Source organism: Phyllobates terribilis, unplaced genomic scaffold, assembly GCF_046119375.1.
Source record: "Phyllobates terribilis strain yellow unplaced genomic scaffold, ASM4611937v1 Scaffold_1__5_contigs__length_1240528914, whole genome shotgun sequence".
NCBI classification, from domain to species: Eukaryota; Metazoa; Chordata; class Amphibia; order Anura; family Dendrobatidae; genus Phyllobates; species Phyllobates terribilis.
In genome coordinates this window covers 1,230,708,048-1,230,726,535 of record NW_027362761.1, presented here as the reverse complement: position 1 = coordinate 1,230,726,535, position 18,488 = coordinate 1,230,708,048, and the positions used below count along the sequence as shown (strand labels likewise).

At 48.3% G+C, this 18,488-nt stretch overlaps 2 protein-coding genes across 2 annotated transcripts in view; one reads left to right on the top strand and one right to left on the bottom strand.

Annotated features, from left to right (window-relative positions):
* The window catches only part of LOC141164594 (serine protease HTRA2, mitochondrial-like), a 46,573-nt gene extending 41,111 nt beyond the window's left edge, over positions 1 to 5,462 (top strand). The window contains exons 5-6 of the mRNA XM_073650012.1: positions 4,793 to 4,888; positions 4,960 to 5,462. Coding sequence (XP_073506113.1) covers positions 4,793 to 4,888; positions 4,960 to 5,125 — 262 coding nt within the window. The 3' untranslated portion in view covers positions 5,126 to 5,462. The remainder of the gene's footprint in view (positions 1 to 4,792; positions 4,889 to 4,959) is intronic.
* A 7,553-nt stretch (positions 5,463 to 13,015) lies between these two features.
* LOXL3 (lysyl oxidase like 3) overlaps positions 13,016 to 18,488 on the bottom strand; it is a 155,044-nt gene continuing 149,571 nt past the window's right edge. Inside the window, 3 exon segments of the mRNA XM_073649999.1 lie at positions 13,016 to 13,635; positions 14,361 to 14,472; positions 14,715 to 14,851. Coding sequence (XP_073506100.1) covers positions 13,562 to 13,635; positions 14,361 to 14,472; positions 14,715 to 14,851 — 323 coding nt within the window. The 3' untranslated portion in view covers positions 13,016 to 13,561.

Sequence of the window (18,488 nt, the reverse complement as noted above, 5' to 3'; positions counted from 1 at the left end):
GACCTGTCCTCTGCCTTCTACATTACTCTGTGCTCCTCCTCCTAGACCTGTCCTCTGCCTTCTACATTACTCTGTGCTCCTCTTCCTAGACCTGTCCTCTGTATTCTACATTACTCTGTGCTCCTCCTCCTAGACCTGTCCTCTGCCTTCTGCATTACCCTGTGCTCCTCCTCCTAGACCTGTCCTCTGCCTTCTGCATTACCCTGTGCTCCTCCTCCTAGACCTGTCCTTTGCCTTCTACATTACTCTGTGCTCCTCCTCCTAGACCTGTCCTCTGCCTTCTGCATTACTCTGTGCTCCTCCTCCTAGATCTGTCCTCTGCCTTCTATATTACTCTGTGCTCCTCCTCCTAGACCTGTCCTCTGCCTTCTACATTACTCTGTGCTCCTCCTCCTAGACCTGTCCTCTGCCTTCTACATTACTCTGTGCTCCTCCTCCTAGACCTGTCCTCTGCCTTCTACATTACTCTGTGCTCCTCCTCCTAGACCTGTCCTCTGCCTTCTACATTACTCTGTGCTTCTCCTAGACCTGTCTATTGCCTTCTACATTACTCTGTGCTTCTCCTAGACCTGTCTATTGCCTTCTACATTACTCTGTGCTTCTCCTAGACCTGTCTATTGCCTTCTACATTACTCCGTGCTCCTCCTCCTAGACCTGTCCTCTGCCTTCTACATTACTCTGTGCTCCTCCTCCTAGACCTGTCCTCTGCCTTCTACATTACTCTGTGCTTCTCCTAGACCTGTCTATTGCCTTCTACATTACTGTGCTCCTCCTCCTAGACCTGTCCTCTGCCTTCTACATTACTCTGTGCTCCTCCTAGACCTGTCCTCTGCCTTCTACATTACTCTGTGCTCCTCCTAGACCTATCCTCTGCCTTCTACATTACTCTGTGCTCCACCTCCTAGACCTGTCCTCTGCCTTCTGCATTACTCTGTGCTCCTCCTCCTAGACCTGTCCTCTGCCTTCTACATTACTCTGTGCTCCTCCTAGACCTGTCCTCTGCCTTCTACATTACTCTGTGCTCCTCCTAGACCTATCCTCTGCCTTCTACATTACTCTGTGCTCCACCTCCTAGACCTGTCCTCTGCCTTCTGCATTACTCTGTGCTCCTCCTCCTAGACCTGTCCTCTGCCTTCTACATTACTCTGTGCTCCTCCTAGACCTATCCTCTGCCTTCTACATTACTCTGTGCTCCACCTCCTAGACCTGTCCTCTGCCTTCTGCATTACTCTGTGCTCCACCTCCTAGACCTGTCCTCTGCCTTCTGCATTACTCTGTGCTCCTCCTCCTAGACCCGTCCTCTGCCTTCTACATTACTCTGTGCTCCTCCTCCTAGACCTGTCCTCTGCCTTCTACATTACCCTGTGCTCCTCCTCCTAGACCTGTCCTCTAATGTAGAAGGCACTCTGTGCTCCTCCTCCTAGACCTGTCCTCTGCCTTCTACATTACCCTGTGCTCCTCCTCCTAGACCTGTCCTCTGCCTTCTACATTACCCTGTGCTCCTCCTAGTCCTGTCCTCTGCCTTCAACATTACTGTGCTCCTCCTCCTAGACCTGTCCTTTGCCTACTACATTACTCTGTGCTCCTCTTCCTAGTCCTGTCCTCCGCCTTCTACATTATTCTGTGCTCCTCCTCCAAGACCTGTCCTCTGCCTTCTACATTACTCTGTGCTCCTCCTCCTAGACCTGTCCTCTGCCTTCTACATTACCCTGTGCTCCTCCTCCTAGACCTGTCCTCTGCCTTCTACATTACTCTGTGCTCCTCTTCCTAGTCCCGTCCTCTGCCTTCTACATTACTCTGTGCTCCTCCTCCTAGACCTGTCCTCTGCCTTCTACATTACTCTGTGCTCCTCCTCCTAGACCCCTCCTCTGCCTTCTGCATTACCCTGTGCTCCTCCTCAGACCTGTCCTCTGCCTTCTACATTACTCTGTGCTCCTCCTCCTAGACCTGTCCTCTGCCTTCTACATTACTCTGTGCTCCTCTTCCTAGACCTGTCCTCTGCCTTCTACATTACTCTGTGCTCCTCCTCCTAGACCTGTCCTCTGCCTTCTACATTACTCTGTGCTCCTCCTCCTAGACCTGTCCTCTGCCTTCCGCATTACTCTGTGCTCCTCCTCCTAGACCTGTCCTCTGCCTTCTACATTACTCTGTGCTCCTCTTCCTAGACCTGTCCTCTGCCTTCTACATTACCCTGTGCTCCTCCTCCTAGACCTGTCCTCTGCCTTCTACATTACTCTGTGCTCCTCCTCCTAGACCCGTCCTCTGCCTTCTACATTACCCTGTGCTCCTCCTCCTAGACCTGTCCTCTGCCTTCTACATTACTCTGTGCTCCTCTTCCTAGTCCCGTCCTCTGCCTTCTACATTACTCTGTGCTCCTCCTCCTAGACCTGTCCTCTGCCTTTTACATTACTCTGTGCTCCTCCTCCTAGACCCCTCCTCTGCCTTCTGCATTACCCTGTGCTCCTCCTCAGACCTGTCCTCTGCCTTCTACATTACTCTGTGCTCCTCCTCCTAGACCTGTCCTCTGCCTTCTACATTACTCTGTGCTCCTCTTCCTAGACCTGTCCTCTGCCTTCTACATTACTCTGTGCTCCTCCTCCTAGACCTGTCCTCTGCCTTCTACATTACTCTGTGCTCCTCCTCCTAGACCTGTCCTCTGCCTTCTACATTACTCTGTGCTCCTCTTCCTAGACCTGTCCTCTGCCTTCTACATTACTCTGTGCTCCTCCTAGACCTGTCCTCTGCCTTCTGCATTACCCTGTGCTCCTCCTCCGAGACCTGTCCTCTGCCTTCTACATTACTCTGTGCTCCTCCTCCTAGACCCGTCCTCTGCCTTCTACATTACTCTGTGCTCCTCCTCCTAGACCCGTCCTCTGCCTTCTACATTACTCTGTGCTCCTCCTCCTAGACCTGTCCTCTAATGTAGAAGGCACTCTGTGCTCCTCCTCCTAGACCTGTCCTCTGCCTTCTACATTACCCTGTGCTCCTCCTCCTAGACCTGTCCTCTGCCTTCTACATTACCCTGTGCTCCTCCTCCTAGACCTGTCCTCTAATGTAGAAGGCACTCTGTGCTCCTCCTCCTAGACCTGTCCTCTGCCTTCTACATTACCCTGTGCTCCTCCTCCTAGACCTGTCCTCTGCCTTCTACATTACCCTGTGCTCCTCCTAGACCTGTCCTCTGCCTTCTACATTACTCTGTGCTCCTCCTCCTAGACCTGTCCTCTGCCTTCTACATTACTCTGTGCTCCTCCTCCTAGTCCTGTCTTCTGCCTTCTACATTACTGTGCTCCTCCTCCTAGACCTGTCCTCTGCCTTCTACATTACTCTGTGCTCCTCTTCCTAGTCCTGTCCTCCGCCTTCTACATTACTCTGTGCTACTCTTCCTAGACCCGTCCACTGCCTTCTACATTACTCTGTGCTACTCTTCCCAAACCCGTCCTCTGCCTTCTTCATTACTCTGTGCTCCTCTTCCTAGTCCCGTCCTCTGCCTTCTACATTACTCTGTGCTCCTCCTCCTAGACCCGTCCTCTGCCTTTTACATTACTCTGTGCTCCTCCTCCTAAACCCGTCCTCTGCCTTCTGCATTACCCTGTGCTCCTCCTCAGACCTGTCCTCTGCCTTCTACATTACTCTGTGCTCCTCCTCCTAGACCTGTCCTCTGCCTTCTGCATTACCCTGTGCTCCTCCTCCTAGACCTGTCCTCTGCCTTCTACATTACCCTGTGCTCCTCCTCCTAGACCTGTCCTCTGCCTTCTGCATTACCCTGTGCTCCTCCTCCTAGACCTGTCCTTTGCCTTCTACATTACTCTGTGCTCCTCCTCCTAGACCTGTCCTCTGCCTTCTGCATTACTCTGTGCTCCTCCTCCTAGATCTGTCCTCTGCCTTCTATATTACTCTGTGCTCCTCCTCCTAGACCTGTCCTCTGCCTTCTACATTACTCTGTGCTCCTCCTCCTAGACCTGTCCTCTGCCTTCTACATTACTCTGTGCTTCTCCTAGACCTGTCCTCTGCCTTCTACATTACTCCGTGCTCCTCCTCCTAGTCCTGTCTATTGCCTTCTACATTACTCCGTGCTCCTCCTCCTAGACCTGTCCTCTGCCTTCTACATTACTCTGTGCTCCTCCTAGACCTATCCTCTGCCTTCTACATTACTCTGTGCTCCACCTCCTAGACCTGTCCTCTGCCTTCTGCATTACTCTGTGCTCCTCCTCCTAGACCTGTCCTCTGCCTTCTACATTACTCTGTGCTCCTCCTAGACCTATCCTCTGCCTTCTACATTACTGTGCTCCTCCTAGACTTGTCCTCTGCCTTCTACATTACTCTGTGCTCCTCCTAGACCTGTCCTCTGCCTTCTACATTACTCTGTGCTCCTCCTAGACCTATCCTCTGCCTTCTACATTACTGTGCTCCTCCTCCTAGACCTGTCCTCTGCCTTCTACATTACTCTGTGCTCCTCCTAGACCTGTCCTCTGCCTTCTACATTACTCTGTGCTCCTCCTCCTAGACCTGTCCTCTGCCTTCTACATTACCCTGTGCTCCTCTTAGACCTGTCCTCTGCCTTCTACATTACCCTGTGCTCCTCCTAGACCTGTCCTCTGTTCATTTCATTACCCTGTGCTCCTCCTCCTAGACCTGTCCTCTGTTCATTTCATTACTCTATCCTTTATCACCTGTCCTCTCCTTTGATCTCTACTCTAATCTTCTGATACCTCCCCATACACAGTTTCCTGCTTATAACTTGACTCCTATAACAAGGCTCTCTATATTCACTACCTCACCCTATTATTTGCAGGATCCTGGCAGACATGAAATTCCGGGATCCTGGATTTCCCGACGTTCTTCACGGAATCCTCATCCATAAAGTGATCATCGGATCGCCTGCTCACCAGTAAGTGCTTGCATTCATAGAGATTTGTGCTGCCTGCTGCCTGGGTCCTCTGACTTCTTCTAACCCTTCAGGGCGGGTCTGAAAGCCGGAGACATTATCCTAGAGATCAATTCTCGGAAGGCGGCCACCGCAGAGGATGTGTTTGATGCTGTGAACTCTCAGGAGAAGCTCACTATGATGATCCGCCGCGGCTATGAGACACTGATGGTGACAGTCATCCCTGAGGTGGTGGAGTGATAGCTGCTCGACATAAGGGCACACTGGGGTGAGAACTGGTGGAGCTACCAGCTAACCGTCCACAAGTCTATCCTCATCGGCAAGGCCCATAGTGGACGGCGACCACTCCTGGGGGATAGGCGTGGAATTGTTGGTCCTTCTGCCAAATACATAGGTATAGACCTGTGAATCCTGAGTATGATGGGGTGTAATATTGGGGTTCACTACAATCACCTCTGGACTTTCCTCTTTGGATGGAGTGGCTGGCGCATGTCCTGCTAGAAGTGACGTCTCCCAGTCATGAACTCTTGATTTATACCGATGTGGAAGACTCTTTATTACAATGTTTGGCCTGATATCACCGGTGTCACTTCCAGGTCTTACTGGGTTATGTCTAACTTGAAACGAGGCAGTGACGCTGCGCTGGAGGGGTCTTTACTCCAAGGCTGTATGTCCTGGACTCAGTAGGAATATCACTTCTTGTCGGAGCTGTGCCTGTATCGGCACTGCTCAGCATCACCACGTGTAGAGCTTCTCTCGTGGCGAGGGTCTATCCAGTGTCGGAGGGTATGTAGACTCCAGGTCTGCAGTATGGCTCTGTCGTGTATTGTGACTTGACATCTGGCTGCTGAGGGTGTGATGTCAGGTGTAATAGTAGCCATTGAAAAGCAAAATAACGGATGACGCGAGCACGGTTATATCAGCCAGAGCAAAATAACGGATGATATGAGCACGGTTATATCAGCCAGAGCAAAATAACGGATGATATGAGCACGGTTATATCAGCCAGAGCAAAATAACGGATGATATGAGCACGGTTATATCAGCCAGAGCAAAATAACGGATGATATGAGCACGGTTATATCAGCCAGAGCAAAATAACGGATGATGCGAGCACTGTTATATCAGCCAGAGCAAAATAACGGGCGATGCGAGCATGGTTATATCAGCCAGAGCAAAATAACGGATGATGCGAGCACTGTTATATCAGCCAGAGCAAAATAACGGGCGATGCGAGCATGGTTATATCAGCCAGAGCAAAATAACGGATAATGCGAGCACGGTTATATCAGCCAGAGCAAAATAACGGATAATACGAGAACGGTTATATGAGCCAGAGCAAAATAACGGATGATATGAGCACGGTTATATCAGCCAGAGCAAAATAACGGGCGATGCGAGCATGGTTATATCAGCCAGAGCAAAATAACGGATAATGCGAGCACGGTTATAGCAGCCAGAGCAAAATAACGGATGACGCGAGCACTGTTATATCAGCCAGAGCAAAATAATGGGTGACGCGAGCACTGTTATATCAGCCAGAGCAAAATAACGGATGACGCGAGCACGGTTATATCAGCCAGAGCAAAATAACGGATGATATGAGCACGGTTATATCAGCCAGAGCAAAATAACGGATGATATGAGCACGGTTATATCAGCCAGAGCAAAATAACGGATGATATGAGCACGGTTATATCAGCCAGAGCAAAATAACGGATGATGCGAGCACTGTTATATCAGCCAGAGCAATATAATGGATGATGCGAGCACGGTTATATCAGCCAGAGCAAAATAACGGATGATATGAGCACGGTTATATCAGCCAGAGCAAAATAACGGGCGATGCGAGCATGGTTATATCAGCCAGAGCAAAATAACGGATAATGCGAGCACGGTTATATCAGCCAGAGCAAAATAACGGATAATACGAGAACGGTTATATGAGCCAGAGCAAAATAAAGGGTAACGCGAGCACTGTTGTATCAGCCAGAGCAAAATAACGGATAATGCGAGAACGGTTATAGCAGCCAGAGCAAAATAACGGATGACGCGAGCACTGTTATATCAGCCAGAGCAAAATAATGGGTGACGCGAGCACTGTTATATCAGCCAGAGCAAAATAACGGATGACGCGAGCACGGTTATATCAGCCAGAGCAAAATAACGGATGATATGAGCACGGTTATATCAGCCAGAGCAAAATAACGGATGATATGAGCACGGTTATATCAGCCAGAGCAAAATAACGGATGATATGAGCACGGTTATATCAGCCAGAGCAAAATAACGGATGATATGAGCACGGTTATATCAGCCAGAGCAAAATAACGGATGATGCGAGCACGGTTATATCAGCCAGAGCAAAATAACGGGCGATGCGAGCACTGTTATATCAGCCAGAGCAAAATAACGGGCGATGCGAGCACTGTTATATCAGCCAGAGCAAAATAACGGGCGATGCGAGCACTGTTATATCAGCCAGAGCAAAATAACGGATGATGCGAGCACTGTTGTATCAGCCAGAGCAAAATAACGGATGATGCGAGCACGGTTATATCAGCCAGAGCAAAATAACGGATGATGCGAGCACTGTTAGATCAGCCAGAGCAAAATAACGGATATTATGAGCACGGTTAGATCAGCCAGAGCAAAATAACGGGCGATGCGAGCACTGTTATATCAGCCAGAGCAAAATAACGGGCGATGCGAGCACTGTTGTATCAGCCAGAGCAAAATAACGGATGATATGAGCACGGTTATATCAGCCAGAGCAAAATAACGGATGATGCGAGCACGGTTATATCAGCCAGAGCAAAATAACGGATGATATGAGCACGGTTATATCAGCCAGAGCAAAATAACGGATGATGCGAGCACGGTTATATCAGCCAGAGCAAAATAACGGATGATGCGAGCATGGTTATATCAGCCAGAGCAAAATAACGGATGATATGAGCACGGTTAGATCAGCCAGAGCAAAATAACGGATGATGCGAGCACGGTTATATCAGCCAGAGCAAAATAACGGATATTATGAGCACGGTTATATCAGCCAGAGCAAAATAACGGATATTTTGAGCACGGTTATATCAGCCATATCAGATTATTACCTCTTCTTTTACTTTAAAGATCTTGTGTCATTCAATTTCCTTCCGAACTGCTGGTCTTTCCCCAAGGAGAAAAGTCACATTTTGTGCACGGTATATATGGCCGCCCTTTCTTAAAGGGAACCTGTCCTGTCCTTTGTGTTTTACACTGCCACAGTGTATTGTTAGCAATGTGGTTTACTAACATGGTTTTCTCAAAGAAAAGCTCCCAGTATTATGTGCCCTTTCTATCATTAGCAGATTGCACCTTAGTTTCAGTTATCGGGGCGGCACTTTCAGGTCAGTCATGGTCCTGTTCAAAATTATTCACGTTCACCGCATTGTGATTGATTGTCGTGACTGGCCCGTCGCGGAGCAGGAAGACTGTGGTGTGAATAGTGTTCACGCTGACAAACTATCATGTGTCCGCTGACCCAGCGGCTCCGGAGCATGCGCACAGGTGAAAAGAAGCTGGGGCCGTACACCCAGATTCAGTGCGCATGCTCCATGGCGGCAAGCAGGAAGACAAACTATCATGTGTCCGCTGACCCAGCGGCTCTGGAGCATGCGCACAAGTGAAAAGAAGCTGGGGACGTACACTCAGATCCAGTGCGCATGCTCCACGGCAGGAAGACAAACTATCATGTGTCCGCTGACCCAGCGGCTCTGGAGCATGTGCACAGGTGAAAAGAAGCTGGGGACGTACACTCAGATCCAGTGCGTATGGTCCACGGCGGGAAGACAAACTATCATGTGGTCACTAACACAGCGGCTCCGGAGCATGCGCACAGGTGAAAAGAAGCTGGGGACGTACACTCAGATTCAGTGCGCATGCTCCATGGCGGCAAGCAGGAAGACAAACTATCATGTGTCCGCTGACCCTGCGGCTCCGGAGCATGCGCACAGGTGAAAAGAAGCTGGGGACGTACACCCAGATCCTGAGCGTATGCTCCACGGCAGGAAGACAAACTATCATATGGCCGCTGACACAGCGGCTCCGGAGCATGGGCACAGGTGAAAAGAAGCTGGGGACGTACACTCAGATTCAGTGCGCATGCTCCACGGCGGGAAGACAAACTATCATGTGGCCACTGACACAGCGGCTCCGGAGCATGAGCACAGGTGAAAAGAAGCTGGGGACGTACACTCAGATTCAGTGCGCATGCTCCACGGCGGGAAGACAAACTATCATGTGGCCACTGACACAGCGGCTCCGGAGCATGAGCACAGGTGAAAAGAAGCTGGGGACGTACACTCAGATTCAGTGCGCATGCTCCACGGCGGGAAGACAAACTATCATGTGGCCACTGACACAGCGGCTCCGGAGCATGGGCACAGGTGAAAAGAAGCTGGGGACGTACACCCAGATCCAGTGCGTATGCTCCACGGCGGGAAGACAAACTATCATGTGGCCACCGACACAGCGGCGCTGGAGCATGTGCACAGGTGAAAAGAAGCTGGGGACGTACACTCAGATCCAGTGTGCATGCTCCACGGCGGGAAGACAAACTATCATGTGGCCACTGACAAAGCGACGCTGGAGCATGTGCACAGGTGAAAAGAAGCTGGGGACGTACACCCAGATCCAGTGCGCATGCTCCACGGCGGGAAGACAAACTATCATGTGGCCACCGACACAGCGGCACTGGAGCATGTGCACAGGTGAAAAGAAGCTGGGGACGTACACCTAGATCCAGTGCGCATGCTCCACGGCGGGAAGACAAACTATCATGTGGCCACTGACAAAGCGGCGCTGGAGCATGTGCACAGGTGAAAAGAAGCTGGGGACGTACACCTAGATCCAGTGCGCATGCTCCACGGCGGGAAGACAAACTATCATGTGGCCACTGACAAAGCGGCGCTGGAGCATGTGCACAGGTGAAAAGAAGCTGGGGACGTACACCCAGATCCAGTGCGCATGCTCCACGGCGGGAAGACAAACTATCATGTGGCCACTGACACAGCGGCGCTGGAGCATGTGCACAGGTGAAAAGAAGCTGGGGACGTACACCTAGATCCAGTGCGCATGCTCCACGGCAGGAAGACAAACTATCATGTGGCCACTGACACACATGTCTACTGCGAGCTTTTCTTTGAGAAAATCATCTAAGTGACGCACATTACTAACACACTGGGGCCAGTTAAAAACACAAAAAGGACGTGACCGGTTCCCTTTAAGGAGACACATTTCTGACATACTAAAGGTCTTTCCTGGGAGATTTCTAAGATAGGTTTCTGTTGTTGTGGGGTCACACTTTCTGGCATGTGTAGATGCGGAGGTCCATGGAGAGGTGGGTCAGGGCCCTCCACTCTATACCCAATATTATGGTTGTAAATAGTGCACATTCTGTGATCCTTTGCCTGGTACTGAAGACCCCACAGTGCTGTCCTATGTATATTGCTTCTTCTGTAACTGCTTGGGTTTAATACCTCCTCCTCTCCTGCAGGGGCACTGTTTCTTTTTACCTACCCGTTGCTCCTCAAGAAGTTTTAATAGAATGAGTCTCCTACCTCTGCCCTGTAGATAGGTGTATGATGTGTTCGTTATCGATCCCAGGCCTTTCATGATTGGAGCTTCACCATATGAAGATTAGACGCTCCGTGACTCCTTATCAGTATAGGAAAATCTAATTATCGGAGCAACTTTACTGAAAATTGGATCATTGGTGCTAGTCTATGTGGGGCCAGGACTCCATTGCCTTGTGGGGTTTTCTGGTGCCATAGATTGGAGAGTATACAGTCATGGCCAAAAGTATTGAGAATGAGACAAATAGTAATTTTTCCAAAGTTTACTGCTTCATTTTTTGTAATAGCAATTTGCATATACTCCTGAATGTCAAAGAGTGATCAGCTTAACAGCAATTACTGTACTTGCAAGGTCAATATTTGCCCAGAAAATGAACTTTAACCCCCAAAACACATTTCAACATCATTGCAGTCCTGCCTTAAAAGGAGCAGCTAACATCGTTTTAGTGATTGATCCATTAACACAGGTGTGGGTGTTGATGAGGACAGGGCTGGCGATCAATCAGTCATGATTAAGTAAGAATGACATCACTGGACACTTTAAAAGGAGGCTGGTTCTTGGTATCATTGTTTCTCTTCAGTTAACCATGGTTATCTCTAAAGAAACACGTGCAGCCATCATTGCACTGCACAAAAATGGCCTAACAGGGAAGAGTATCGCAGCTACAAAGATTGCACCTCAGTCAACAATCTATCGCATCATCAAGAACTTCAAGGAGAGAGCTTCCATTGTTGTCAAAAAGGCTCCAGGGCGCCCAAGAAAGACCAGCAAGCGCCAGGACCGTATCTTAAAACTGTTTCAGCTGCGGGATCGGACTACCAGCAGTGCCGAGCTTGCTCAGGAATGGCAGCAGGCTGGTGTGAGTGCTTCTGCACGCACTGTGAGGCGGAGACTCTTTGAGCAAGGGCTGGTTTCAAGGAGGGCAGCAAAGAAGCCACTTCTCTCCAGAAAAAATATCAGGGACCGACTGATATTCTGCAAAAGGTACAGGGAGTGGACTGCTGAGGACTGGGGCAAAGTCATTTTCTCTGATGAATCCCCTTTTCGATTGTTTGGGACATCTGGAAAACAGCTTATTCGGAGAAGAAGAGGTGAGCGCTGCCACCAGTCTTGTCTCATGCCAACTGTAAAGCATCCTGAAACCATTCATGTGTGGGGTTGCTTCTCAGCCAAGGAAATCGGCTCACTCACAGTCTTGCCTAAAAACACAGCCATGAATAAAGAATGGTACCAGAATGTCCTCCAAGAGCAACTTCTCCCAACCGTCCAAGAGCAGTTTGGCGCCCAACAATGCCTTTTCCAGCATGATGGAGCACCTTGCCATAAAGCAAAGGTAATAACTAAATGGCTAATGGAACAAAACATAGAGATTTTGGGTCCATGGCCTGGAAAGTCCCCAGATCTTAATCCCATTGAGAACTTGTGGTCAATCATCAAGAGACGGGTGGACAAACAAAAACCAACAAATTCTGGCAAAATGCAAGCATTGATTATGCAAGAATGGACTGCTATCAGTCAGGATTTGGTCCAAAAGTTGATTGAGAGCATGCCAGGGAGAATTACAGAGGTCTTGAAGAAGAAGGGGCAACACTGCAAATATTGACTCATTCTAACTGTCAATATAACCTATTGGTCCTCATAATATGATTGCAATTATATTTCTGTATGTGATAGAAACATCAGACAAACACTAATAAAAACCAGAGGCCAGCAGATCATGGGAAAATATCATTTTGGTGTCATTCACAATACTTTTGGCCATGACTGTACAGAGAATGGTGGGATTAAGGATTCGCACGGAAAAGTCATCACTATAAGCGATCAGAAGAGTATATGAAGAATCATTATAATGAAGGACCCGGTCGGATATGAAGAATCGTTCCAATAAAAATATCAGTAGAGGAGGTGAAGAATTTTACCAATGAAAGAATCCGGAGGATGTGAAAAATTGTTCCCATAAAAAGATTAGAGAAGGGTGTGAAGATAAATAGTGAATAGTTGTTCGTATGAAGGGTCAGGTGGACAACGCAAAGAGTCTCAAAGCTGTGGAGGAACGACCCCTTTAATCAGACTCTACTGGAGGTGGAATAATTGTTGGGGGGAATTTTATTTCCACACCCTTTGAATGAATCCTTGTAGTCAATCTAATGGAGTAATGGTGTGGGTGATGGTTTTTGGCCCACACGGGATCCAGGTTTGGATAGTATGGTAGGAAGACTGTGTCCAGTGACACAAGGGTGGAATAGTCATGGATTGATTCCTTGATAACAGAAGAAGTTTTAGTACTTCTATCTAACGATCCTGTCCACCTCGAATGATATCCGGGATAACGAGGTCATCACTGAACGTCTCACTGAATTGCTGAGGGGGAAATGTGCTGCTAGAGGTGAGGGTCTTATAGAGGGACCACTCAGTGTAGTTGTGTCCTGTACATGGCTGTATTGTGTGGTGTTTGTACTCGTGTGTCGTACACTTATCTGCATTTTGCCGTTTTCAGTAATGCACCACACCAACTTAATATGGAAGAATTTATGAAGAAAAAAACCCTACAACTTTTAGTAGCACAAATAACCAGAGATTTGTGTGAGCACCTTTGCGATAGGATGTAATCGTCTGAGGACCTGTGTGTTAGTAGCACCCATGCATTGTGTAGGATGCGTGACTGCTCCATGTTGACATTGCTATGGATCTTCTGCACCTGGAGCCGTCGTCTGTAGGGAGGGTCGTGACAAGAGGCTGAGACCCAGGAGGAACGTCTGCGTCCGGTTCACAGTCTCCTCGTCTTTTAGTGTCGTCATCGGTCAGTAGCAGCAGCTTACATGATGGAGTGTAGGATTCACAATATAGGTCGTCTGTGTACACCTCTACAACTTTACCGCCACCAAGAGATGATCATGAAAACAAATGAGCCAGCACTGATCTGGCCAGATGACACCAGGCCATGGCCGCCCACATCACAAGTCCCCAGCCCTGGCCGGTGTTTCGTTGACTTTGTGCTCCTCCCATTTATTACCATGTGGGAATTCTTGGCTGAGGCTTTCAGGAGGAGAAGCAATGGTGTTAAAGGATTTGGTTGTTGAGCTGCCCCCTATACTGTTCAAACCTCTTGTTTGCTTCTTCACTGAATGCGTCACCTGAAACAACACGAGACACAACATGGAGTCACAGAGTGGTTTGCTGGCTGTCCTTTCTAGATGGCTGGTCATGTTTGTTGTGTGCATAAGATAGGCTAATCTGTGGTGTCCAGCCATACACAACCTTAGGAGCTGTCTACATCGTGACTAGTAACTCTGCCAGAGGAGGTGAGGTCAGGAACATCGAGGGGATTCTTCTAGCTGTGGCCTACTCCTTACATGGATGATTGGTCCAGCAGGGCTGAGATAGATGGAGACCATGTGGACCCCTTTCAATGTAAAGCCGGCTGCTGGCCACATGCATTATACAATCTAAACTACGTTATTATTGGGGAGATACGACCCAGTCTCTTTCATTAACAGGAATTACTGGAGTCAACTTCAGGGGGGCAATTCTCTGATGTTGAGTGGCCTAGTAATGGCGTTACTTGTAGAATATCGTATAGAAGCAGCTTCAGCCTCCGGGTGACATACAACATTCAAGGCTTAGCATTTGTTTTAATGTCAAATTCAAATGTCTGGTAACGCCTCAACCTGGGTGGATCCTGCCTCCCCCCATAAACTATAACACTGGACATCATCCATCCCGGACAGTGTGGGCGTACAGACGCGGTCAGCTGCCATGTTCTGGACGATCACCACCTTGTGTTTTAGCCGCACATTTCACCCCGAGCATTATAGGACTGGTCTCCGCTCCCCGAGGGTCTCTTTACCCCGCCACTCACCTATGTGACAGTTGTGTATCCAGATTCGGTGCCCATCATATTTGCAGTTACATTTCATGGCATTGTTGGTGAAGTCACTTTCTGCCACTTCAAAATTTGGATTAATGACAACCTTACGAATAAAGAAATACACATGAATGAGAATACCGGGAAAAATGCAAACAGCTTCTGGTCACAGACACCCCTGTAGTGGCCACTAATCTCCGATGAATTATTAAAAAAACAATGTTTTTATTGGACTGACAGCGCCATTGGAGCGTCACTTTTTTCAATGTTTTTTGTATTTGTATCTTCACCCTCAGCTGGGGGCCGATGACGAGGGCTGCAGTCTGCTAACATCAGAGATGGGCTTACCTGAAGTATGTAGTTTCCTGGTTTCACATCCGTTATGTCAATCCATTGACAGTCTATGTCATGACGATACAAATCCCAACATCCCACGGTGATGCCCTGCTCCCCAAAGTTGGCGCATTCATACCTCTTACTGACCGCTGTAAAGAGAGCATGGAGGGTAGAGACTGAGACAATTTCATGTAGACATCCACAAAGTTCTGTACTTCTGCTCTAATGGTACCTCACTGAGCAATGCATGCCCGATAGAAGTCTACAGTCCTAACATGGCATAACCCACATGCACTGGAGTAAGACTCGCGCACTCTGGTCGACGGCATAACCCACATGCACTGGAGTAAGACTCGCGCACTCTGGTCGACGGCATAACTGACATGGAGTGGAAGAAGACTCGCTCACTGCACTACTGCAAATCCGACATCACTGCATTATGGAAGATTACCACTGTAATATCTGCCCTGGAGGAAGACTCGCACACTCTGCATGCCCTGCAGTACAGACCGAAAATTTGAACACACCTCCTCATTTAAAGATTTTTCTGTATTTTCATAACTATAAAAATTGTACATTCACACTGAAGGCATCAAAACTATGAATTAACACATGTGGAATTATATACTTAACAAAAAAGTGTGAAACAACTGAAAATATGTCTTATATTCTAGGTTCTTCAGAGTAGCCACCTTTTGCTTTGATGACTGCTTTGCACACTCTTGGTATTCTCTTGATGAGCTTCAAGAGGTAGTCACCGGAAATGGTCTTCACTTCACAGGTGTGCCCTGTCAGGTTTAAGAAGTGGGATTTCTTGCCTTATAAATGGGGTTGGGACCATCAGTTGTGTTGTGCAGAAGTCTGGTGGATACACAGCTGATAGCCCTACTGAATAGACTGTTAGCTGCTTTTTTCTTGCCATAATACAAATTCTAAGTAAAGAAAAACGAGTGGCCATCATTACTTTAAGAAATGAAGGTCAGTCAGTGCGAAAAATTGGGAAAACTTTGAAAGTGTCCCCAAGTGCAGTTGCAAAAACCATCAAGCGCTACAAAGAAACTGGCTCACATGAGGACGGCCCCAGGAAAGGAAGACCAAGAGTCAACTCTGCTTCTGAGGATAAGTTTATCCGAGTCACCAGCCTCAGAAATCGCAGGTTAACAGCAGCTCAGATTAGAGACCAGGTCAATGCCACACAGAGTTCTAGCAGCAGACACATCTCTACAACAACAGTTAAGAGGAGACTTTGTGCAGCAGGCCTTCATGGTAAAATAGCTGCTAGGAAACCACAGCTAAGGACAGGCAACAAGCAGAAGAGACTTGTTTGGGCTAAAGAACACAAGGAATGGACATTAGACCAGTGGAAATCTGTGCTTGGGTCTGATGAGTCCAAATTTGAGATCTTTGGTTCCAACCACCGTGTCTTTATGCGACGCAGAAAAGGTGAACGGATGGACTCTACATGCCTGGTTCCCACCGTGAAGCATGGAGGAGGAGGTGTGATGGTGTGGGGGGGCTTTGCTGGTGACACTGTTGGGGATTTATTCACAATTGAAGGCATACTGAACCAGCATGGCTACCACAGCATCTTGCAGCGGCATGCTATTCCATCCGGTTTGCGTTTAGTTGGACCATCATTTATTTTTCAACAGGACAATGACCCCAAAGACACCTCCAGACTGTGTAAGGGCTAATTGACCAAGAAGGAGAGTGATGGGGTGCTACGCCAGATGACCTGGCCTCCACAGTCACCAGACCTGAACCCAATCGAGATGGTTTGGGGTGAGCTGGACCACAGAGTGAAGGCAAAAGGGCCAACAAGTGCTAAGCATCTCTGGGAACTCCTTCAAGATTGTTGGAAGACCATTTCCGGTGACTACCTCTTGAAGCTCATCAAGAGAATGCCAAGAGTGTGCAAAGCAGTCATCAAAGCAAAAGGTGGCTACTTTGAAGAACCTAGAATATAAGACATATTTTCAGTTGTTTCACACTTTTTTGGTAAGTATATAATTCCACATGTGGTAATTCATAGTTTTGATGCCTTCAGTGTGAATGTACAATTTTCATAGTCATGAAAATACAGAAAAATCTTTAAATGAGGAGGTGTGTCCAAGCTTTTGGTCTGTACTGTATGTTTAGTGCTGCCTCTGAGGTAGTACATTATGATATGGATGCAATTTCATTAAGACTTTTACAACTTTGCTTCTGGCAGAAGTGAACAGATTGTCACACGAGATGCAGTATACGCTTTGTTTGCGCCGAAGCTGCAGACATGTAAAGTTTAGCAGCTGACAGGCAACACTGCAACCGTTCTGTCAATCTTTTCATCGCCCTGTGAAAGTCTTCTGATAACAGAAAATGGCCAACGGGCATCAATATTTAGCTCTGTGCTTACCCAGCTTTCTTGTCAGCAGCAGTGTCAGAATATATCATCACTAAACTGTATTTCAGCTTTCCCTTTGTCAGCAGCAGTAACAGAATTTACCTTCACAGCTTTCCCAGAGCCAGCAGCAGTAACAGAATTTACCTTCACAGCTTTCCCAGAGCCAGCAGCAGTGACAGAATCTACCTTCACAGCTTTCCTAGAGCCAGCAGCAGTGACAGAATCTACCTTCACAGCTTTCCCAGAGCCAGCAGCAGTGACAGAATCTACCTTCACAGCTTTCCCAGAGCCAGCAGCAGAGACAGAATCTACCTTCACAGCTTTCCCAGAGCCAGCAGCAGTGACAGAATCTACCTTCACAGCTTTCCCAGAGCCACCAGTGACAGAATCTACCTTCACAGCTTTCCTAGAGCCAGCAGCAGTGACAGAATCTACCTTCACAGCTTTCCTAGAGCCAGCAGCAGAGACAGAATCTACCTTCACAGCTTTCCCAGAGCCAGCAGCAGTGACAGAATCTACCTTCACAGCTTTCCCAGAGCCAGCAGCAGTGACAGAATCTACCTTCACAGCTTTCCCAGAGCCAGCAGCAGAGACAGAATCTACCTTCACAGCTTTCCCAGAGCCAGCAGCATAGACAGAATCTACCTTCACAGCTTTCCCAGAGCCAGCAGCCGTGACAGAATCTACCTTCACGGCTTTCCCAGAGCCAGCAGCAGAGACAGAATCTACCTTCACAGCTTTCCTAGAGCCTCCAGCAGTGACAGAATCTACCTTCACAGCTTTCCCAGAGCCAGCAGCAGTGACAGAATCTACCTTCACGGCTTTCCCAGAGCCAGCAGCAGAGACAGAATCTACCTTCACAGCTTTCCCAGAGCCAGCAGCAGAGACGGAATCTACCTTCACAGCTTTCCCAGAGCCAGCAGCAGTGAGAGAATCTACCTTCACAGCTTTCCCAGAGCCAGCAGCAGAGACAGATTCTACCTTCACAGCTTTCGCAGAGTCAGCATCAGTGACAGAATTTACCTTCACAGCTTTCCCAGAGCCAGCAGCAGTGACAGAATCTACCTTCACAGCTTTCCCAGAGCCAGCAGCAGTGACAGAATCTACCTTCACAGCTTTCCTAGAGCCTTCAGCAGAGACAGAATCTACCTTCACAGCTTTCGCAGAGTCAGCATCAGTGACAGAATTTACCTTCACAGCTTTCCTAGAGCCAGCAGCAGTGACAGAATCTACCTTCACAGCTTTCCCAGAGCCACCAGCAGACAGAATCTACCTTCACAGCTTTCCTAGAGCCTTCAGCAGCGACAGAATCTACCTTCACAGCTTTCCCAGAGCCAGCAGCAGCGACAGAATCTACCTTCACAGCTTTCCTAGAGCCAGCAGCAGAGACAGAATCTACCTTC